A 24,739-nucleotide genomic window follows, 5' to 3' on the forward strand; every position below is an offset into this window, starting at 1 on the left:
TTCCATGGACTGCAGCATACCAGGCTTCCCTGTTGTTCACTATCTCCCGGAGTTTGCTCAAACTCATGTCCATTGAGTCAGTGATGCCATCCAACCATCTCATCTTCTGTCATCCCCTTCTTCTCTTGCCCTCAATCTTTCCTTGCATGAGAGTCTTTTCCAATGATTCTGCTCTTCACATCAAATGGCCAGAGTATTGGAGCTTCAGCTCTAGCATCAGTCCTTCCAATGAATATTTAGGGTTGATGTTCTTTAGGATTGAATGGTTTGATCTCCTTGTTGTCCCAGGGACTTTCAAGAGTCTTCTCCAGCACCACAATTCAAAAGCATCAATTGTTCAGCACTCAGTGCTTTTTATGGTCCAACTCTCACATCTGTACGTGATTGGAAAAGTCATAGTTTTGACTATATGGACTTCGTTGGCAAAGTAATATCTCTGCTTTTTAATATGCTGTCTATGTTTGCCATTGTTTTTTTCCAAGGACAAGTGTCTTTTAATTTTATGGCTTCAGTCACTAATTGCAGTGATTTTGGAGCCCAAGAAAATGAAATCTGTTACTATTTCCACTTTTCCTCCATCTATTTGCTGTGATGTGATAGGACCAGTTTCTATGATCTTAGTTTTTTGAATGTTGAGTTTCAAACCTGCTTTTTCAGTCTCCTCTTTCACCCTCATCAAGAGTCTCTTTAGTTCCTCACATTCTGCTATTTGAATGGTATCATCTGCCTATCTGAGGTTGTTGATAATTCTCTTGGAAATCTTGATTCCAGCTTGTGATTCATTCAACCCAGCATTTCGCATGATGCACTCTGCATTTAAGTTAAATAAGCCGGGTGACGATATATAGCCTTGACATACTCCTTTCCCAATTTTGAACCCGGTTCATTGTTCCATATCTGGTTCTAACTGTTGCTTTTTGATCTGCAGGACAGTAGGAGGGCACAATCACATTAAAATCAAATCCCATATTCGCTGGGTAGGCAAACCACAAACTGGAGAACAGTAATGCCAAAGAATTTCTCACAATGTTATGAAGGTTCTAGGCTCCACATCAGACTTCCCAACCTGGGGATACAGCAAAGGGACTGGGAATCCCCAAAGAATCTGACTCTGAAGGCCAGCTAGATTTGATTATAGGACTTCCATGGGATGCAGGGAAGCAGAAACTCTTTGAGGGCACAAACAAAACCTTGTGCAGGGGCCCCAGGGGGAAAGGGGCAGTGACCCCTCGGGAGACTGAACTAGACCTGCCTGTGTGTGTTTGAGGGTCTCTTGTGGAGTCATGGGTTAGCAGTGGCCTGCTGTGGGGACCGGGACACTGGCAGCACCAATCCTGGAAGGCACGTGTTGGCATAAGTCCCCTTGGTGGTCAACATTAGCTCTACCACAGAGCCTGTAGACTCCAGGACTGGGTCGTCTCAGGCCAAACAACTAACAGCAAGGGAGCACTGCTCTACCTAGGATTAAAGATTTACTGAGCAGGGCCCTACCCATCGGAGCAAGACCCAGTTTTCCCCACAGGCAGTCCCTCCCATCATGAAGCTTGCACAAGCCTCTTACCCTCATCCAACAGAGGGCAGACAGAAGAAGCAAGAAGTACATTACATCCCTAGTACTTATCTATCTTATAATTGGAAGTTTGTACCTTTTGGCCACCATCCTGTTTCCCTTCCCCAGACCCCCGCCTCTGGTCATCACAGGTCTGATACCTTTTTCTATGAGTTTGTTTGTTTTTAAAGTATAACACTACAACACTATTTTAGTTCCTGGTGCATATTACAGGGATTATATATTTCTCTATATTTCAAAATGATCAACACTATAAGTCTAGTTAAGTCTACACCATCTGTAACCATATAAAGATGTTACATTATTATTGGCTATATTCCCCACACTGTATATTTCTCATCTGTGACTTCTGTATTTTGTAAGAAAGTTTATACCTCCTATTCTCTCTCACCTATTTTTCTCAACCCTCTACCCACCTCCCCTCTGGCAACCATATGTTTGTTCTCTGTTTCTGTGACTATGTTTCTGGTTGGTTGTGTTTGTTCAGTTGTTCTGCTTTTTATATGCCATATAGAAGTGGAATCATTTAGTAATTTTCTTTCTCTGACATATTTTGGTTTGCATAATACCCTCTAGGTCATTCGTGTTGCAAATGGAACTGTCTTGTTTTAACTTACTTTGGTTTGCATAATACCCTCTAAGTCATTCATGTTGTTGCAAAATGGCAAGATTTCATTTTTTTTGTTTTTTTTATGGCTGAGTAACATTCCTGTGTGGGTGTGTGCGTGTGTAGATTACATCTTCTTTATCAATCATCTCTTATTGGGCACTTAGGGTGCTTCCATATCTTGGCTATTGTAAATAATGCTGCAGCGGCTATAGGGGTGCATATATCTTTTAGAATTAATGCTTCTGGTTTTTTTTGAATAAATACCCAGGAACGGAGTTTCTGGATTGTATGGTGTTTCTATATTTAATTTTTTGAGAAACCTCCATAGTGTTTTCCATAATGGGTGCACCACTTCACGTGTCCACCAATAGTGCGCAAGGGTTCCCTTTTCCCCACATTCTTATCAGTACTTGCTATTTGTTGTCTTTTGGGTAATAGCCGTTTTGATAGGTGTGATATCTCACTGTGCTTTTGATGTGCATGCCCCTTTATGATTAGTGATGTTGAGCATCTCTTCATGTGCATGTTGACCATCTGTATGCCTTCTTTGGAAAAGTTTCTTTTCAGGTCCTTTGCCAATTTTTTATGCAATTTTTTTTTTTATGTTGAGAAAGGTTCATATACGTTTAAAATGTTAAGACTGTATTGGGACAGAGGTAAATTACTCTGAATTAAAGAACATTCTTTTTAAAAATATAATTCAGGAACTGAGCAAATGAGTATGGTTTGAGAGATGTAGATGTCATGGATGCTTTTATAACACAGTAAAACAGCCGAAATGCATTGCGCTTGTGGAGTTTTGGGGAAGTTGACACATTGTCCATTGAGTTAAATAGACAGACTATTTTTTTGCTAACCAAAAATATTTTCATGTTAGAGATAAAACTTTTTACATGTTTTTAATGCTTGTGATTTCTTCACGGGAAGGAAATCAGGCTGCAGAAACACTAGCATATATAAAAAGCAGTGAGATAACAGTTAAGGCTTGGAGAGTGACTTGGCAAGAAGAAAGACTACACTGCAGTTTTAATGGAAGCATTTAGTTGAAAGTATAAATGTTTAAAATATGTTGATCAAGGTAAAATATTTTTTCTTTTTCATTTTATTTTCTATCTGTATAAGGTGATGGATGTCCCTTAAACATTTATGGTCATCATTTCATAATGTACATAAATCAGAACATTATACTGTAAACTTATTATAGTGTTATATGGCAATTATGTCTCAAACTGGAGAAGAAAAGAATTTTTAATTAAAAATGTTAATCACATCATTCATCTAGTAACACACTGCTGTATTGCTTTGTTGTTGTTGCTCAGTTGTGTCCGACTCTTTGCTACCCCATGCACTGCAGCATGCCAGGCTTCCCTGTCCTTTACTATCTCCCGGAGTTTGTTCAAACTCATGTCCATTGAGTCAATGATGCCATCCAACCATCTCATCCTCTGTTGCCCTCTTCTCCTCCTGCCCTCAGTCTTTCCCATCAGCAGTGTCTTTCCCAATGACTTGGCTCTTCCCATCAGGTGGCCAAAGTATTGGAGCTTCAGTTTCAGCATCTGTCCTTTCAATGAATATTGAAGGTTGATTTCTTTTAGGATTGACTGGTTTGATCCTTTCTGTCCAAGGGACTCTCAAGAGTCTTCTCCAGCACAATTCAAAAGCATCAGTTTTTCAGTGCTCAGCCTTCTTTATGGTACAGTTCTCACATCCGTACATGACTACTGAAAAAAACCATAGCTTTGACTATATGGACCTTTGTTGGCAAAGTGATGTCTCTGCTTTTTAATACACTGTCTAGGTTTGTCACAGCTTTTCTTCTGAGGAGCAAGCAGAAGAAATATATTGCTATGTTATAAATTTGTTTCATCTTCTATTAATGTTTTCTTTCATTTAAAATCTTGGTTCAGTAGTTTGAAAGTGATGAAGTTATTTCCATTGTTATGAGCATTTCACATCTTTGAGAGCTGGGATATACTATTTATTGGTTATAAGAATCTGGACTCAGCCACACCTAAGTTTGAGATTTTCTGCTATTATTAAATTTATGCTTGATTTTGGGCAAGATAGTCAAACTCTGCTGGCTTTAGCTTCCTCATCCATGAAATAGTGAGAGAATAATGGCACTTAACCCTGTGGAACTGCTGTGAGGATTAAATGATATAATTAATATATAACTTTCAGCAACATACATGATAACTTTGTTATAACCCCCAGTGAGATAAATGGTGAGAGGAAAGAAGTGGGTAATTATTCAGCAATTACTATGTTATATGACTACTACTTTTTCATGATAGCTCATTTAATTCTTTCTACTGTCTCGTAAAATATATATTGTCCCATTTTATCAATGGGGAAATTGAAGTGTCCAGTACACTTTGTTTTGCCCTCCCCCTACAAGAGCCCCTGACATCAGGCCGCTCTCTTGTGAAATGGGGGAATGATTCATATTCTAACTTCCTGCTATGTTGGGAGGCTCCAGTTAACCGCATCACCGAGAAGAGCGTGGTGCCCTGGAACCACCTTCTGGAACATAAATACCTCTACACTGCTTCCCGCTAGGAGTGATAATGGCACTCATCTCTCTGCCAGTTCTCCCCGGAAAAGTTTGTCATCAGCCTTAAGAGGGGCCAAAGATAGAATGCAAGAGTCAAGTAGCCTTTTCTGGGTTCTCTGACCTTGAGCATCTCTTGCCCTGCAGCAAGGCCCAGCTCTCTTCGCTCTGAACAGGGGAACCCTGCAGAAGTTAAGACTTGGGCTGAGCAGCATTCAGCAGGAATAAACTCAACTCAGACCTGGGAAAGAGATTCACAGATGTCCACAAAGACTTTATCCCTAAAGCAGAGTTTTGTCAGATATGAAAGGGTGTTTTGGAGATTTGAGTGATGGTGCATGTCCGCATGTCCACCATGCTCATGTCTGCCACGTGTCCTAGACATTTTGACTTCCTGAGACTTTCTTTACAAACTAAGCTTTCCTTTCAGAAATGAAGGAGGGGAATAAACCAAACCAGTTCAGTCTTCTGAGGAGCCATGCAGTACCAGCAAAGGCTGTGACTGCTATGAGCAGAGACTACAGAGACGCAGACCCCTCCATATGTGTGGAATTGTGTAGTGTTTGTCCTGTGGCTGCCTTATTTCACATGGTGTGGTGTCCATGGGCATGGTATCCTTAGAGTTCATCAATGTTGCTGTATACTGTTGCTGAATGAATTACCTTCTTTTTTTAAGGCTGAGTGATGTGTCACTGTTTGTATATACCCCATTGTTTTTGTCTGTTCATCACTGATGGATGGATGGAGTGTTTCTGTATCTTGGCTGTTGTGATATGAGGTATCCAAAATAGTCAAATTCAAAGAAGCAAGGGCTTCCCTGGTGGCTCAGATGGTAAAGAATCCACCTGTAATGCAGGAGACCCAGGTTTGAGCCCTAAGTTGAGAAGATCCCCTGGAGAAGAGAATGGCTACCCACCTCTGTATTCTTGCCTGGAGAATTCCATGGACAGACGAGCATGGTGGGCTTCAATCCATGGGATCACAAAGAGTCAGACACAAGTGAGTGACTGACAGTTTCATGGAAGCAAGAATATAGTGGTAGTTGCCAGAGGCTAGTGGGAGGGGGAAATGGGGAGGTATTAGTCAAATGTACTAAGTTTCAGTTACGCAAGATGAGTCAGTTCTATACTGTGCCTACAGATGAGATGGAAGGTCTCATGGTAAGTGTCCCTTCTATGATTAAAAGAAAAAGAATACCCCCCCTTTTTTTTGGCAAATGAAAGGTATCTAATCAGAGCAGATAAATAATCCAAGTTTTGCTTTAGAAGGACAACTTTTTTGTTGTTATAGAGAACAAGCAGAAGAGGAACTGTAGTCAAGAGAAGTTAGGAAATCATTTTTCTGGTCCTGGTGAAAGATAATGAAAGTGTAGGGGAGGAGAAGGTTTTCCTGGACCCTCTTAGGGGGTCCCTGACTGGGTCTGAAAATTAAACTGAAAAAATAGATTAATAGGAGAAAAGCATGAATATTAATTTAATGTAAGTTTTATGTGACACACATCCTTCATAAGGAAATGAAGACCCAAGGAAACAGTTAAATCTGCATATTTTTATGCTAGGCTTGATGAAAAGTGAATAGTTGTAGGGAATATGATAGAGAGTATGAGATACATGTGATAAACTGGGAGAATTTTAGAAAATCCTGTTGTTAGAATTCTTCTATGTGTCCCTTTGTCTTTGGAGTTAAAGATGCTCCTTTCCCCCAGGTACAGAGAGGGCACCTCTGCATCAGGATTTTATGAGCTGTTTCAGGAGAGGTGGGCAAGGGGAATGCCAGTGACCTTCCTGCTTCTGCTATTTTCACAAACTCCTTCAGCTTAAGATAGTTAGTATACCAAGGTGCCATATTTTGGGGGTAGCGTGTTCTCAATCTCATCAAAGCCCCTAAGTAAGGGGGTTAGAGACAACTGGGCAAATCTGACATTTCAGAGATAAAAATCAATTGAATTCTACTGGATGTGATTTTCTTAGGGGTCAGGAGAAGAGAAGGCTAATGCATCTCCCTTGGCCCTTTTGAAATTGAAGAACATTTGGGATATCTAGATTTAGATGCTCAGTAGACAGCTGGAGCTGTGGGCCTGGAGGTCAGGAAGAAAGTCTTGAATGGAGCCAACAGTTTTACAAATAAAGGATATTAGAAATAATAATTGAGTCCAACATGGGAAGGTCAAGTTGAAAAGTAAAAAGACTAGAGAGCAAAGTCCCAAGGGAGACCAACATTTAGGGGTAATTGGAAGAATTAATGTACACATTAATTAATGTACACATTTTCACAATGTTAGGATTGTGAAACAAGAGCAAAGTTAAGGGAATTTTGGTTTTCCCAGGTGGCTCAGTGGTAAAGAATCCTCCTGCCAATGCAGGAGATACAGGAGACACTGGTTTGGATCCCTGGGTCAGGAAGATCCCATGGAGAAGGAAGTGGCAACTCATTCCAGTATTCTTGTCTGGAGAATACCATGGACAGAGGAGCCTGGTGGGTTATAGACCATGAGGTCCCAAAGAGTTGGACATGAGTTAGTGACTGAGCACACAAAGGGAATTTTGAGGAGTGGGGCTTCCCTGGTGGTTCAGATGGTAAAGAATCCATCTGCAATGTGGGAGACTTGATTTCGATCCCTGAGTTGGGAAGATCCCCTGGAGGAGGGTATGGCAATCCACTCCAATATTCTTGCTTGGAGAATCCCCATGGACAGAGGAGCCTGGTGGGCTACAGTCCATAGGGTCGCAAAGAGTTGGATATGACTGAGCACGTAGAAGTAGTCTCTGGCAACATCTGATGTTTCGAAGACATCAGACAAAAACGAGCTTGGAAAAGAAGTCATCAGGTTAAATAGGCCATTTTTAACCCAAGAGAAAGCACTTTCTGTAATGTGGTAGGATAGAATATTCTATATTGAAATGAGGGTGTGGGTGAAGACAGAGACTCTTAGGAAGAAGTAGATTTCTTTGACAGACAGGTCTAAGATTTATGGCTGTCCTAGAGCGAGGAAAATTTACAGAAAACAGAAGCTCAGGACCAAATACAGCAGATCTATAAACATTTTCTCCTGTTATTAGTACCTGGTATAATTTGTGCATGTACATCTGCTGAAATGTATAAATCCCTTCAGTTTTACCTGACTCATATTTTTTTCTCCTGTATAATTGGATTTTGTTAAGGTCTTTCCATACCTAGGAGTTTTGTTTTGTTTTGCTTTTTGGGCATAAAATTCAACTCAGCAGTTTTGGAATTACATGGGTAGTCATTTCAAGCATGTGCTCGCTCACAAAGCGCTTCACACTAGCTGTACTTCACTGTTCGAAAAACTTTGCACCAGCCATTGCTTAAGGAAGCATTTTTGTAAAGTTTTAAATGTAATTAAGAGTGATGTTATGGTGTTTTAAATTCAGTTTTTTTTCTTTCTACATTGTGGCTCTGTATTACGCTTTTAATGATACTATACTATTGAACATGAGATGGAAAATGTGTTTCTATAAAGCAATGTCCTCTCCCAAACCCAGCCCTTTCCTTCCCAGTAGAAGTAAGCATCCCTGGTCTGATTTTTGTATAGTCTCTTCCGTGCTTTTTAAAATTGTTTTATCACTTAGGTGTACATCCCTAAATATTATAATTTATTTTACTTTTTTAAAAATGCATGTTTTAAAATGTTTTTCTATTCTCTGTATTTCCCAAAAACTAGTAATTGGATTGAGAGACTTAGTTTTAGGCCTCCCTTCCACTTTACTTTTTTTTTTTTTGGACAAACTTAATTCTTAGGTAATGTGGTGTTCCTCCTCAGCAGACACACAATTCTGTTGTTGAGATGATTGCAGCGGTTGATGCAGAATGCCTGTTCCTGTGATTTCTGCATTTATTTGTTGAAATTCTATAAAGAGAAAGTTATCCTTCTTTCTTATTTGGTTACCAGTGGTACAATTAGTATAGAAAGAGCAGTGTGCGTACTTGATTTTTGTTTTTAATTTACCACTGTTCAAAATTTTAATAAGTCGGCTCTATGTATCTTCCTAAAGTTTGATATATAAATGTTTATATCTTCCTATTTATATATAGATATATCACCTAATGGCGTTTTACTGGTATTTCAAATGCAGTGAAAACTCAGAATTGCAGGATGTTTATTTAAATTCTTCTGTCTCACAACTGCATCTTTATCCCATTCCTACAAGTTCTTACGGATTTCAGAAAACTGGGAATGAGAGAATTAGTATATCATACAAAGTATATTCACAAAACATTCTTGTAGTAACTACCAATAGCATGATCAGTAAAAGGAGTTACAACAGTCACTCCTTTCTGTTCCCGCTGCTGCTAAGTCACTTCAGTCGTGTCTGACTCTGTGTGACCCCATAGACAGCAGCCCACCAAGCTCCTTTGTCCCTGGGATTCTCCAGGCAAAAACACTGGAGTGGGTTGCCATTTCCTTCTCCAATGCATGAAAGTGAAAAGTGAAAGTGAAGTCGCTCAGTCGTGTCAGACTCTTAGCGACTCCACTAACTGCAGCCTACCAGGCTCCTCTGTCCATGGGATTTTGCAGGCAAGAGTACTGGAGTGGGGTGCCATTGCCTTCTCCATCTGTTCCCACTAGTTTTTGTGTTTCCAGTTGTACTGTTTCTACCCCGTCAGGAGCATATGGCACTTCTTTAAATAGAACTCTTCCCCCTATATCCTTGTCAGCTAGCAAGAGTTTGAGTAGATTAAGATCTTAGAGTTAGGCTTTTGTGATTCTATTACTGTTGCAACAAACCTTTTTTTTTCAGCTTTGCCTATCAAAGAAAATAATAAAGGGAACCAAATCTGTGTTGACAGAGGAATAATGCTTCAAAGGAATGTTACATTAGGTAACTGTAGATATAGCACTATTGTTGATTATTTAAACTTTTTATATGTTGAATTTTCCCTAAATGTAACTTGTACATCTTTTTTCGTTTGTTTTATTTTGTGGCTAGTAGAACACTCCAATATACCAGTAGAAAAAAATATCACTTTAGAAAGACCTTCTAATGTAGAACTCATATGCCAATTCACACCATCTGGAGATTTGAATTCAGTAAATGTGACTTGGAAAAAAGGTGATAAACTACTTGAGGATAATTATCTCGTCAATGCAACGGGAGGTATCCTGTATACCCAATATAGGTGAGTATACACGATTTTAACCTGTATGAAATCGGTTAAATTCTAGATACTTTTGCTGACTGAGCATTCTTTCCTTTGCTGTCGCTTGAATGTTATGCTAATACTCTAATTTGCATATTTACAGAATTGTTTCTTTTTTAAAATTTTGACTAAAGGCTGAGTCTTTTGGTTTTCATTAAGAAGCATTTTTGAGAACTAAGCCTGTATTAATAACATAAATTATCTTTAGGGTCGCCGTCATTAACAGCAAACAGATGGGAAGCTATTCTTGTTTCTTTGGTGAGAAAAAGCAACAAAGGGGCACATTTAATTTGAAAGGTCAGTACTAACCATTTATAGAGTAATAACTTTAAGTAATCTAGCATTATACTCATAGAATTCTGAATCCTCAAATTTTAAAATGATTATTACAATACTAAGAAAGTCATCATATGCTTTCTGTGGAATTATAAGTGGTGATATTGAAAATGGAGTTTCCCAGTGCCTTCCCGGTTGAAAATACAGGTTTTAGTTTGAAAGACCAGGCTGCCAGGTCATTTATACATTTCTTGTAGCACTCTTTTGAATGTATTTATTTATTTAGCTCTCTAAACCCGGAGCTTTCATAATATTCTTCTGGGTGTCTGAGTTATTGCACTCCTAACCTGTGAGATTATGCTTTTGGTGTTCTGTATCAGTGGCCCTAGGACTTGAGATTTTAGGGACCTATAAGATTTAAAAATAATACGAGGATGCATAAAGGTTGCCTGCTTTTGATTTAATCAAATAAGGCCAAACCCTAGACTGTAATCCACAGCTCTCCCCCATGGGAAAAAAAAAAAAAAAACAAAAAAACAAGTCAAAGTATTTTACTCTTGCCACCATTAAACCAAAATTTTAAAGGTCTTAATCTCATAATATAGACTAGTTGTTCAAATTGGGTAATTATCTTCACAAAAAAATCATATTTTATGATATTAACAGCTAGCTGCTCTGACAAAGTATACTGTCCCCAGAGTCCTATCAACAGCAGGATGGCCTGCTCCGTCATTGCCATGATTTCAGATCGTTGCCTCACTCATGCCCCCCTGTAGTCCCTCTGCAAGCAGACTCATTTCCTTCAGGTGGTTTAGTATATGTTCCTACTGAATAAATATAATAAATCCTGTATTTATGCACTTTGGTCTTTGCAAAGGCAGAATCTGTTATCATCTTTTGATTATTTTGATCATGGATGTTCTCTTTTAACCATCTTTCCTCTATTTGCCTAATTTAACCTAGTGAATGTTAGATACGTCATATAAATTTCCTTCCCTTATTTCTTTTCTTCCTTTCTCTTTTCCTTTCTTTCCCCAGTCTTTTTCTCTGCCCCCTGAAACCATTCTAATGAGCTAACAGATACTAAACTTGTGGACACACACACAACCCTAGTAAACAATTTATTGTGTCTCCTTTAAATGCATAAAGAAAGGCTAAAGGTCTTGAGGAAATGCCTATCAAATCTTGAGGCTCAAAGTGCCTCCAGGAGATTCAGCTTTAAAAATTGCTTTTTCTCTTCTTCTAAATAGCACGGTTTTCTCGAAGTATGTACTGTCATACCTGTTCAAAGTTTGAATATTAAATTCATTTTTTCTTACTAGCACTCATAATAAATTACTTACATTACTACTTGGAACTGATCATTCTGGCCTCTAATGTGAAGAGAAGCATTTTCATTTACAATGTACCATGTTTTGGGGACTTCCCTGGTGGCTCAGACAGTAAAGAATATGCCTGCAATGCAGAAGACCCTGGTTTGATCATCCCTGGGTTGGGAAGGTCCCTGGAGAAGAGAATGGCTACCCATTCCAGAATTCTTGCCTGGAGAATTCCACGCACAGAGGAGCCTGGTAGGCTACAGTCCATAGGGTGGCAGAGTCAGACATGACTGAGTGACTAACACTTTAACACTAATAAATTTAATGCCAGTCTTAAAGAAGGCCTCTTGATTTATATCTGTTTTGATTAACTAGGCTGATGCTGGCTTTTGTTAGAAGCACCTACATAAGGTCTAAGTTTGAAATCAAGTTCTTGAGGAATACAAAGAGCCACTGAATATTTACTTTTTTGCTTTTGATAGATTTCTTGAAACAGTTTATTTTCAGTTTATTAGTTTTAAATGCCCACTTAACAGTGTAACTTTTAAGTGTGTTCTATATCTTAAAGATTTTATATAATTAATAATTTGGGCCCTTCCAGATTCTTGTTGGTAAAATAATTCTGTTTATTTAAGGTGACTATTACTTGGAGGAATTATTTCATTTGAGGATAATTTAACAGCATTTGAGAATAATTCATATTATGGTTGTTTAGATCTTATAAGACTTCTAGACTAGTGTATATTTTTTACAAATATCCTGTATTACTATTTTTCCATGTGGATTGTTTATGACTTTTCCTAAGAAAGGTTATCTTTTCAATTGAGTGTAGATGAAAAGCCCATTTTATCCTCTATTTGAGCCTATTTTATCCTCTAATTGAGCACCGCCCCCCACCAAATTCTGCTACATGAGTCAACTGGAGTGCATGTGCCTGAGACTTCCAAACAGTTTATCAGCAAAGTCCCTTTTTCTCCTTTTATGGGAATTGGTTGATTTATTACTGTTGTTTTTCAGTCAGTAAGTCGTGTCCAACTCTCTGTGACCCCACCGATTGCAGCACACCAGGCTCCTTTGTTCTCCACTGTCTCCTGGAGTTTGGTCAAATTCATGTACATTGAGTTGGTGATGCCATCTCACCCTCTCATCCTCTGCTGCTTCCTTCTCCTCTTGCCTTCAGTCTTTCTAAGCATCAAGGTCTTTTCTAATTAAAATTAGTAATTCCTGCTAAGGCCCACTTGACTTCAGACTCCAGGATGTCAGGCTCTAGGTGAGTGACTATACCATCCTGGTTATCTGTGTTAGTAAGACCTTATCTGTAAAGTTCTTTTGTGTATTCTTGCCACCTGTTCTTAATCTCTTTTGCTTTGTTAGGTTCTTACTGTTTCTGTCCTTTATCATGATCCTTGCATGAAATGTTCCCTTGAGATCTCCGATGCTCTTGAAGAGAGATCTCCCATCTTTCCCATTCTATTGTTTTCCTCTGTTTCTTTGCATTGTTCTTTTAAGAAGGCCTTCTTATTTTTCCTTGCTGTTCTTTGGAACGCTGCATTCAGATGGATATATCTTTCACCTTACTCCTTTGCCTTTCACTTCTCCTCTTTCCTCAGCTATTTGTCAGGCCTCCTCAGACACCCATTTTGCCTTTTTGGATTTCGTTTTCTTTGTGATGGTTTTGGTCACTGCCTCCTGTACAATGTTACAAACCTCCATCCATAGTTCTTCAGGCTCTCTGTCTACCAGATCTAATCCCTTGAACCTATTTGTCACCTCCACTGTATAGTCATAGGGATTTGATTTAGCTCATCCCTGAATGGCCTAGTGGTTTTCCCTACTTTCTTCAATTTAAGCCTGAATTTTGCAATAAGGAGCTCATGATCTGAGCAGCAGTCAGTTCCAGGTCTTGTTTTTACTAACTCTATAGAGCTTCTCCATCTTTGACTGTACTACAAGATTATAAAAAACCTGAACATCCCTGATTAGTATGTTGTGAAAAAAACCTGCTGACTGTGTGTTTGTCTGTTGGTGACAGTACAGGGAGAAAGCAAAGGTCACACCTGAAGCTTGCAACTGCTAATATGTCAGTGACTACCTTTCACCGAGAAAGAGCAGTGATGGTCTACCATGTTTTTCAGCAGAAGGTGAAATATTCTAAAGTGGATACTGAACATGTCTATAATAACAATCAGTGTTAAAAGTTCTTAGTACCAAGATGCAGAAATTTTGTTGGTAAAGAATAAGTAATAGGACAAAGAACTTAGAAGAAACAGTGAGATTTTGATAGTACCAAGAAATCTCTCTTCTCCCAGCCATCTGTCCTTACCTGGGAGCATCCAACAAGTCAAAGTAGGGAAGAACAGAATAATAGAAACAGTTGGAACTTCATCTTCAAAGTGTATTGATAGAAGTGTATAGTGTATTAATAGAATGCTAGTTAGCTGGCTTTGACTACATGGGAGAATCTTTTTCTAATTCAATAACACCTAAACGTCCTTGAGCCAAAAGTGACACAGGCTGATGTTTTCTAGTCCACAAATGTGCAAATAGAAATCTCTAAGCTTACAACTCCATAGGGCTTTCACTTCCACTAAGTGGTTCCTAGACCTTACCTTCCTTGACACGTCTGAATCAGCAAATTTACTATCTTAAAAGTTGAATTCTTTCAACTCAAAGAGTGTGTGTCCTACTTTATCCAGAGTTCCATAAAGTCAACAGGACACATTAGAATGCTCTAACACTGTCCTTCTATTCGTAAATATTTCTAAACATAAGCAGAAGCCCAGAACCAGCTGTTACCTCTAGAAGTTTGAACAAATCAGTGTTCCCTGAGTATAGTGCCTTTTCTAATTTGGATGCACATCACTCTTATCAGCCAAAGAAAGCATACCAGAGCAGTGATTAATATTATTTGGCTTTTAGTTTAGGGTATCATCAAGGAAACAGAAGAGATGCAAAGAATACAGAATGTGAATTTTGTTTCCCTGTGGTATCCCTCAGTCACTGCCAGTTATCTGCAGTTAACATTTAACCTGGGATGCTTTCATAGCATACCCATGTGTTCCTCACCCAAACGTCATAAAATAGCCAGGATTTTCTTGAAAAGCACACTTCAGCTACCAGTTGTGCCTCCCAAACCTGTGCCTCTTAGAGGCTTACTGCAGGCCAATGTATCTTCTGCCATCTCAAATGTTACCTGTCTTCCACTTTTGATTCTTAGCTTGTGGGTGAATTTCAATATTTTGATCATATTTCAACACACATTCCCATGCTGAAGCATGGCCTGATTAATTTCCAAAAAGAAGCATGCTGAAATTGAGAAGCAGGATAGGTGTCTGGGAGATCCACAAGCTGGGAAAGCAGAAACTGTGCCCTTAACTGGTGCTCAACCAAACCAGTTTCACAGTTTATCTTCAAAGCAGTGCTTGTTTTAAGGTGAGCCTAGCTTGGCTCCAGAAATATCTGTATCAGAGCTACACTATGAAAAAGAAGCACCAAATATGTACATGTTGTACCTCTCCATGTGGAACTCAAGAAGGGTGGCTCTGTTCCATCTGAGGTTTGGAAGGAACCTTGTGGCTTCAGAAAAGAATCCCAATGTTAACCAAGCTCAAAACTACTTAATCTGCAGGTCTGTAGTTGCTTAGTCACTCAGTCGTGTCTGATTCTTTGCAATTCCATGGACTGTAGCCTGCCAGGTTCCTCTCCATGGGATTTTCCAGGCAACAATACTGGAGTGGGTTGCCATTTTCTTCTCCAAGGAATCTTCCCGACCCAGGGATTGAACCCATGTCTCTTGCATTGGCAGGCAGATTCTTTTACTCTCAGCCACCAGGGAAGCCAGTCTTTTAATTGAGGCCTCTCCAAAAGTAGAGTTGATCTTTCCAGGTAGGACTTTATCCCTCAAAGTGCTTCTGTGTTCTCATACTCCATTTAGTAGTAAAACCACATCAGCTCTTGGGAATATTGGAATGGAGTCCAATTGGAAAGTGCTCCTGAGCTGATAGTGTTTTGTCAGGAGACCCAAGAATAACTCCATTCTTACCTGGCACAGTCGTTCCTCTTCACAGCAAAATCTCAAATATAGAAATACACACAGAAAAGAGACACCAGAGAAAAATAACATCTCATTATCGGCCAGACCTGGCTACAAACCTTGCTGAAATCCTTGGGTGGCTTCTTTTTTCTCAGTTAGGTCTTACTAACCTTAAACCGAAGCACAGTCACCTAGGCTTTCACAGTCCAAGCTCAATTTGGTACTTATTTCCCCAGATAGGAGGAGCTGCTGCTGCTGCTAAGTCGCTTCAGTCGTGTCCGACTCTGTGCGACCCCATAGACAGCAGCCCACCAGGCTCCCCCGTCCCTGGGATTCTCCAGGCAAGAACACTGGAGTGGGTTGCCATTTCCTTCTCCAATGCATGAAAGGGAAAAGTGAAAGTGAAGTCACTCAATCGTGTCCGACTCTTAGCGACCCCATGGACTGCAGCCTACCAGGCTCCTCTGTCCATGGGATTTTCCAGGCAAGAGTACTGGAGTGGGGTACCATTGCTTTCTCCGAGATAGGAGGAGAGACCCTCCCAAACCAGAAAAAAACATGCTGAGTATGAAGCTGAGTTATTTACACCTCCAGATTCCTAGCCTTAGAAAACAAGGCCCAATCTGTGCCCTGGAATATGACCCATCCAGGACTCACCCCCCATCTAGGACTGAAAAACTGGAGGGTTGAATGAGAGTAGGGAATTTAATACCGAGGTCACCAGGGAAATCAGTCCAGCCCCTCCCCAGACTTCTGTTGTCTTATTCTCCAGTGCCTCCTGAGGAAACTGGCTCTACCATAAGAAAAATGAAATAAAATATGTTCTTTGGTTCAGGCTAAATTAAACCTTTTAACATTGTGACGTTTAAAGTTATTGTCTTATTTTTCAGGAACTTAAAATACAGTTCTCATGTTCATGTCAGTATGTGTAGTCAGTCTTCTTTTGGGTGCTAGCTTTGCTTCTGGTTTTCTTGTATGGCTAGGCTAAGGCTAAGTCACTTCAGTCGTGTCCGACTCTGTGCGACCCCATAGACGGCAGCCCACCAGGCTCCCCCGTCCCTGGGATTCTCCAGGCAAGAACACTGGAGTAGGTTGCCATTTCCTTCTCCAGTGCATGAAAGTGAAAAGTGAAAGTGAAGTCGCTCAGTCGTGTCCGACCCTCAGCGACTCCATGGCCTGCAGCCTTCCAGGCTCCTCCATCCATGGGATTTTCCAGGCAAGAGTACTGGAGTGGGGTACCATTGCTTTCTCCTTTCTTGTATGGGTTCTTCTATTAGAGTGCTGTCTGGACCTACAGATGGCCCTGAGGAGTAGCCACAGAGGAAATTGAACTGGATAAAAAAAATGATCTAGTAACAACACTTACGTGAGAGATACCCTCTTTACTTGTATTATAAAAAGACACATGTATAGTATTTAAAAATTTAGCTCACGGTGTATCAAAGTATTACTTGCTTTATTCTGCCTTGTTAAATTCAGTATGTGTTGAATGGGCCATTTCCTTTATATTCTTAGGTTTTATAATAATATGTAAAGTTATTATTCCATTTATTCTTTCTGCTCCATATACTACATAGTTCTGGAAACAATAATTTCTTTTTAACTTTTAACCAATTTCATTTCTTTTTATGGTAAGGAGAGGTAATTAGGTCCCCTGATTTAAATTGTTCTAATTTATACTTAAATTGTAATTCTTATACAAACAAACTCTTATTCATCTGTGTTAGCCAAGGACTTGAATGAGTTTTTCAAGCAGTAGAATTTGTTTTACAGCTTCACAGCAAATTTTTTAATGTAAATATTATTAAAGGATGAATTGGTACCAACGCCAGCATCTCGAAGGTACTGTTTCATCATTCTTCTGGGCCTTGTCCCCTGTGAATTCATTTTTTATTTTCCATCATTTAAATCACCTTTCTCAGGTGAGCGGGGTGTTCTGTAAAAGACTCAGTTTGAATGCTTTTCCTCATTCAGGGGTGTTTTTATACATTCTTAAAGTTCTGAAATGAATTCAGATGAATTTCCAGTTCTCCTTTCATTCTGTGTTTTATTTTTTCTGTCTTCCACATGGCCTAGAAATCATTCTTGCACATGACAATAATCTACACCATTAAGCTGGCTAATGTAGGAAGGCCATGGGTGTTATAAATTATAAGAAAGCTCTATTAATAAGAGCAGTACCACTACATGGACACAACAAAAGTTTGAATTTTGTGGTGTTCATTCTACACCAAGGGCTTTCCTGGTGGCTCAGCAGTAAAGAATCCTCCTGCCAGTGCAGAGGAGATGTGGATTTGATCCCTGGGTCAGCAAGATCCCTTGAGGAAGGAAATGGAAACCCACTCCAATTATTGTTGCCTGAGAAATCCCATGGACAGAGGAGCCTGGTGGGCTACATTCCATGGAGTCGCAAAAGAGTTGGACACGACTTAGCAACTAAACCACAGCAACTGCTCTACACCGAGCAATGTGATGCATTGTGTTCCTGTACTTAGTTCTTTACGTAGCGGGGGGTATAATCTGCCTATGTCCTCAACACTAGTGACTCTGAAACTATAATTCTAACTCAGATATTTCCTGGATCTAAATCTTACGTTTGTCACATCACCGTCACATTGTGCTGACTAATTCAAACACTCATGGTCTGATCTTTGAAATGGACAAATAATGACCCCATTTCCCTTAAAGGCCCTCAGCCTCATGGTGACCGAAAGGGAATATGGGACGCTAGTAGGCTCTCAGAAGGAGTGCTCAGAATATTCTCTGGCAAGCTCAGCTCACCAGTTTCTTGTGACTGGGATGAGCTCAGTTACAACAGTCACATGTGTCTCACGTCTCTCCTTCCTCAGGAGCGCCCTAGTGGTACCTCACTAGGTGCTCATAAACTGTTAGTGGGGGTGATTATAAATTATGATTGGCAGTTCACACATTTGGTTAATGTAAAATTGTACCTCATTCCATCTTGTCTAAACAGGTTTCCTTGGTTATAACAGGTACAGTAATCATTGACTTATAGATTGCTCTGCCATCTTAATATTGCTGGACCATTTGCACTGGTGATATATCTTTCTCATTTGCATCTCTTTATTTTTAGCAGTGCCACATTCAACACTACGCTGGGCAGATTTACTGAGGAAGGAGAGGGTGATGTGTGCAATTATATTTAGCCCCATGTGAAACCATAAGGAAAATGGAAGACTTCCCACATTCGTCACCATAACATTCATCACCTAAAGACAAACTGTGAAGAAATCCAATCCTATTTTTATCCCCTATACAAGTGGTTATGTGGAGGAGTGTGTGTGTGTGTGTGTGTGTGTGTGTGGTGTGTGTGTGTTAGTTGCTCAGTTGTGTCTGACTCTTTGCAACTCCATAGACTGTAGCCCTCCAGGCTTCTCTGTCCATGGAATTCTCTAGGCAAGAATACTGGAGTGGGTTGTCATTCCCTTCTCCAGGGGATCGTCCCGATTCAGGGATCAAACCCTGGTCTCCTGCGTTGCAGGCAGATTCTTTACCATCTGAGCCACCAGGGAAGCCCATACAAGTGGATATAGAAGTCAGAATTTATTTTCTAGTTATTATGATTATTTTCCCCTTCCTCATGTTTATAATTCACATATCCATAAAATGCTGTTATCTTTGGGGAGTAGAAAGCCAAGAGCATTTAGAAAATATATTTAATCTGGAAACCTAATTTTAGCAACTAAAATTGATCGTTCCATTTTCCACCCTGACCTTCCCCAAAATAAAATCTAAAAATAGGATAATGAATAGCAAACAATATATATAAAATTTGTCAACATAATATTATTAAAATGTACATATAATTTCAAATACTCTCTGCTAGCAAACCAACAAAAAGGAAAAACAAAACACAAAACCTGCTAAAATTAGTAAAAGAAAAAATATCAACGAAAGTCATCTTTGTTGATAAGTTTCTATCTCCAGTATAAATGTACATTCTCTAATACATGCCTTGAAGTCCATCAGAAGGAATTGATTTCATCATGGAGGCTACTGGTTGACCTTTATTGCTTTGCTTATGTTGTTCTGTTTTAATTTTCTTACCAAATTATTCTGGAGAAGGAAATGACAACCAACTCCAGTATTGCCTGGAGAATTCCATGGACAGAGGAGCCTGGAGGGCTAGAGTTCATACGGTTGCAAAGAGTCGGACACGACTAAAGTGACTTAGCACACACATACCAAGTTATTCATAGCCTTAAAACTTAATTTTTCTACATTTAGTACTCAATTTTAGTCTGTTACTAATGACATCTGTTTCTAACTTTATGAAATAGATTATCACAGTGACTATTAGGTGTTTTTTTTTTTTTAACAAAACAACATGAAATAATTTTTAATCTCATTTTCTTTCTTAAATTTCCTGTTTGTTTCTCATCGTCTCACCTTCTCCAACCCTTTTCATAAATTTGTATGAACTAAGAATTTTAAATCCTAAAAATTTTGTCTCCTTACTTAAGTGCCATCTAAGGGTAAACTTTAAGAGAAATATTTGTTCTAAAGCAATTTAGTAGGTGGGACGAAAAAATAGACTTGAAAAACATCAAGTTTCTTTCATATCCAAAGTATGTAACAGTTTAATACAATATTTATAACTGTTATTAGGCTCATAATAGAAGACTTTTCTTCTCTTTCTATGCTATGCTATGCTAAGTCACTTCAGTCGTGTCCGACTCTGTGCGACCCCATAAACGGCAGCCCACCAGGCTCCCCGTCCCTGGGATTCTCCAGGCAAGACTACTGACAATTACATTGCACTACCTACCTACTCTGATCCTTGGAGGGATTGGGGGCAGGAGGAGAAGGGGACGACAGAGGAGGAGATGGCTGGATGGCATCACCGCCTCGATGGACATGAGTTTAAGTGAACTCTGGGAGTTGGTGATGGACAGGGAGGCCTCGCATGCTGCAATTCATGGGGTCGCAAAGAGTCCGACACGACTGAGTGACTGAACTGAACTGAACTGAACTGACTATTCCTCTCATTAAATGTGCAAAGAACCTACCTACTACAACGGTCCATCCTAAATACTGTACATTGATTTCATTTTATATAGAACTAAAACTACAGAAAGAAAATCATATATAAATGAAAAAATGAAAGGATAAATTATATTGAACTTGAATACATCCCGCTATTCAGACTTTTTAGTAATATGTATATTTCTACATTTTCCTTAGTTCCTGAAATTAATGGACAAAACAAACCATTGATCACTTACTTGGGGGATTCAGTTGTCTTGATGTGTAAATGTCAAGGTTGTCTTCCTTTAAATTGGACCTGGTACGGTGGCAATGGGAGTGTACAGGTAAGATAATATTTCTTTGACTTACAAAATAAACACACATTTATTTGATAAGTAATAAGATTGTATTATACTCAAAGTTCTTAGGACTATTTCTACTTCTCTTATCTTATTCTTAAATACATGATCATGGAGAAAGAAGAGTGATAAATGGAGTTGTTTGATGTTTTCAGCACTTTACATTATACATCTGAAGATACTCCCAATGTTTCATTAGCTGGTGCTTTGTTTTTACATTTAGCAATTTATTTAAATTCACTGAAAGTTACAATTCATTTTTAGTTGATAAGCTTAGGTATAACCCCAACAAAAATGATTCTTTTTTTTCCTTATCATTTCATGAAAGTAACTTGAAAAAAAGGAAGTTATCTTTTCCTGCTTCTGTCTCTGGACACATTTGTGATAGAATGCAATATAGTGGCACTATTTAAGGAAAGAATGAAAAAAAGGTAACTTAAACTTAGGTTTTGGGTTCTTTTAGTGTCACTGACCTCTTTTATGCCTCCAGGGACCTAGGGGAAGCCAGATACTTTAAATTCCTACTAAAAAATGAATGGCTTTTCAAAGACCTGATATTAAGAAAAACATGCTGCTGCTGACAAGTGCTCAGTCCTGTCTGACTCTTTGCAACCTCATAGACCGTAGCCCGCCAGACTCCTCTGTCCAGGGGGATTCTCCAGGCAAGAATACTAGAGTGGGTTGCCATGACCTTTCCAGGGGATCGTCCCACCCAGGGATTGAATCCAGGTCTCCTGCATTCCAGGCATATTCTTTACCATCTGAACCACCAGAGAAGCCCAAGAATACTGGAGTGGGTAGCCTATCCCTTCTCCAGGGGAACTTTTGGACCTAGGAATTGAACCAGGGTCTCCTGCATTGCAGGTGGATTCTTTACCAGCTAAGCTACCTGGAAAGCCCGCATATGTCATACTAGACAAAAAATAGCCAAATCTAATTATATTGAACTTTTAGAATACAGTCTGTGCTTCTTTCCATCTTACTAAAGGTCTCTCAATTTAGCCCCAAGCATGGATCATATTAGGATATAAGAAAAGTGCAGCGAAGAGAGTACAAGTCAAAACTTTAGGTCAAGTGTTTTTTCAAAATGTACATGAACCATCTGCATTGGACTCAACCTGGGGTGCCTACTAAACATGAGGTGCTTTGATTTATCAGCCCTGAGTTAGAGAGTACCTTTGTAACAAGATCACAGGCAATGCTGTGCACAGAGAGCTAGGTTGATATAATTTTTGGCAAATAATAAACTCACAGTTCTTCATCAGATGATCTCCAAGAATACTTATTCAGATTAGCATTTATTGATCACTGCAGTTGAATGATAGAGCAATGAAGGCAGCAAATGGCCTAAGAATAAAATTTAATTTAAATGATTAAATAAATCAGCCCCCAAATAGCTTGGTATGGATCTTAAAAGACTGAAGAAAACCCAGTGAATTCCAGAAACCGACCTGATTGATAGAGAAATTCAGCTTTGAAAAGACAGAAAGTATACAGACCACCATGCTTACCAAGCTCACAGGAAGGTCTGCTAGTCCTTCTACATCAGCTTCAAAGGCCCGAAGATTTCCGTTCCAGTCTGAGGAACTCCCAGTGTCAAGAACCAGGAAGCTTCCTTAATAGGAATGATCAGTTTAATAGCTTTATTAACTTAATAGTTGATTTAATGAATGTATGCCTGCACTTGTGAAGGAGTAAGTACTTTGAACAACTAGTCAGGTATTCTAACATGAAACCTGGATGGCTGGAATTTTCCTGTATGTTTACTTTCAATAGACTATTTACCCATGATGACTTGCATGCCGTAGTTTCAAACGCTCAGTGCTAAGCACTTAAAGCAAAGTATCCTTTTCCTTTGTTTGCTACCTCCGAAAGGTCAAACTCTGATAAGAATTGAGCTATGTTATGTATCATTTCAATTCAGTTCAGTTGCTCAGTGGTGTCTGATTCTTTGCAACCCCATGGACTACAGCACGCCAGGCATGCCTGTCATCACCAACTCCCAGAGCTTACTCAAACTCATGTCCATTGAGTCAGTGGTGGCATTCAACCATCTCATCCTCTGTTGTCCCCTTCTCCTCCTGCCTTCAATTTTTGCCAGCGTCAGGGTCTTTCAGATGAGTCAGTTCTTCGTATGAGGCAGCCAAAATATTGGAGTTTCAGCTTCAGCATCAGTCCTTTCAGTGAATATTCAGGACTGATCTCCTTTAGGATGGACAGGTTGAATCTCCTTGCAGTCCAAAAGTGACTCTCAAGAGGCTTCTCCAACACCACAGTTCTAAAGCATCAATTCTTTGGTGCTCAGCTTTCTTTATAGTCCATCTCTCACCTCCATACATGACTACTGGAAAAACCATAGCTTTGAATAAGTGGACCATTGTTGGCAAAATAATGTCTCTGCTTTTTAATATGCTGTCTAGATTGTTCATAGCTTTTCTTCCAAGGAGCAAGCGTCTTTTAATTTCATGGCTGCAGTCAGCATTGGCAGTGATTTTGGAGCCCCCCAAAATAAAGTCTCTCACTATTTGCACTGTTTCCCCATCTATTTGCCATGAAGTGATGGAACTGGATGCCATGATCTTAGTTTTCTGAATGTTGAGCCAACTTTTTCACTCCTCTTTAACTTTCATCATGAGGCTCTTTGGTTCTTCTTTACTTTCTGCCATAAGGGTGGTGTTATCTGCATATCTGAGGTTGTAGATATTCCTCCTGACAATCTTAATTCCAGCTTGTGCTTCATCCAGTCCACCATTTCTCATGAAGTACTCTGCATATAAGTTGAATAAGCAGGGTGACAATATACAGCCTTGATGTGCTCCTTTCCCGATTTGGAACCAGTCTGTTGTTCCATGTCTGGTTCTAAGAGTTTCTTCTTGACCTGCATACATATTTCTCAAGAGCAGGTAAGGTGGTCTGGTATTCCCATCTCTTGAAGAATTTTTCACAGGTTGTTGTGATCCACACAGTCAAAGGCTTTGGCATAGTCAATAAAGCAGAATTACATGTTTTTCTGGAACTCTCTTGCTTTTTTTTTATGATCCAATGGATGTTGGCAATTTGATCTCTGGTTCCTCTGCCTTTTCTAAATCCAGCTTGAACATCAATAAGTTCATAGTTAAAGTATTGTTGAAGCCTGACTTGGAGAATTTTGAGCATTACTTTGCCTGCCTGTGAGATGAGTGCAATTGTGTGGTAGTTTGAACATTCTTTGGCATTGTCTTTCTTTAGGATTGGAATGAAAACTGACCTTTTCCAGTCCTGTGGCCACTGCTGAGTTTTCCAAATTTGCTTGCATATTGAGTGTAGCATTTTAACAGCATCGTCTTTTAAGATTTGAAATAGCTCAACTGGAATTCCTTCACCTCCACTAGCTTTTTTCTAGTGATGCTTCCTAAGGCCCCCTGACTTTGCATTCCAGGATTTCTGGCTCTAGGTGAGTGATCACACCATCGTGGTTATCTGGGTCATGAAGATCTTTTTTGTCTAATTCTTCTGTGTTCTTTCCACCTCTTCTTAATATCTTCTGCTTCTGTTAGGTCCATACCATTTCTGTTCTTTATTGTGCCCATCTTTGCATAAAATTTTCTCTTGGCATCTCTAATTTTCTTGAAGAGATCTCTGTCTTTCCCATTCTGTTGTTTTCCTTTGTTTCTTTGCACTGATTACTTAGGAAGGCTTTCTTATCTCTCCTTGCTATTTGGAACTCTGCATTCAAATGGGTATGTTTTTCCTTTTCTCCTTTGCTTTTAGCTTCTCTTCTTTTTACAGCTATTTTTAAGGCCTGCTCAGACAACCATTTTGCCTTTTTGCATTTCTTATTCTTGGGGATGGTCTTGACCACTGCCTCCTGTACAGTGTCATGAACCTCCATC

At 39.4% G+C, this 24,739-nt stretch overlaps 1 protein-coding gene across 10 annotated transcripts in view; it reads left to right on the plus strand.

The window, feature by feature from the left end:
• EMB (embigin) overlaps positions 1-24,739 on the plus strand; it is a 50,008-nt gene that overhangs the window by 16,466 nt on the left and 8,803 nt on the right. For 6 of the 10 annotated variants that reach the window (XM_055554644.1, XM_055554646.1, XM_055554641.1 and 3 more), the window contains 4 exons: positions 9,492-9,572; positions 9,681-9,870; positions 10,100-10,188; positions 20,725-20,852. In XM_055554644.1, the coding sequence (XP_055410619.1) occupies positions 9,492-9,572; positions 9,681-9,870; positions 10,100-10,188; positions 20,725-20,852 (488 nt within the window). The remainder of the gene's footprint in view (positions 1-9,491; positions 9,573-9,680; positions 9,871-10,099; positions 10,189-20,724; positions 20,853-24,739) is intronic. The other 4 variants (XM_055554640.1, XM_055554642.1, XM_055554643.1 and 1 more) reach the window with 4 other exon arrangements.

This window comes from Bubalus kerabau, chromosome 18 (assembly GCF_029407905.1).
Source record: "Bubalus kerabau isolate K-KA32 ecotype Philippines breed swamp buffalo chromosome 18, PCC_UOA_SB_1v2, whole genome shotgun sequence".
Classification (NCBI taxonomy): domain Eukaryota; kingdom Metazoa; phylum Chordata; class Mammalia; order Artiodactyla; family Bovidae; genus Bubalus; species Bubalus kerabau.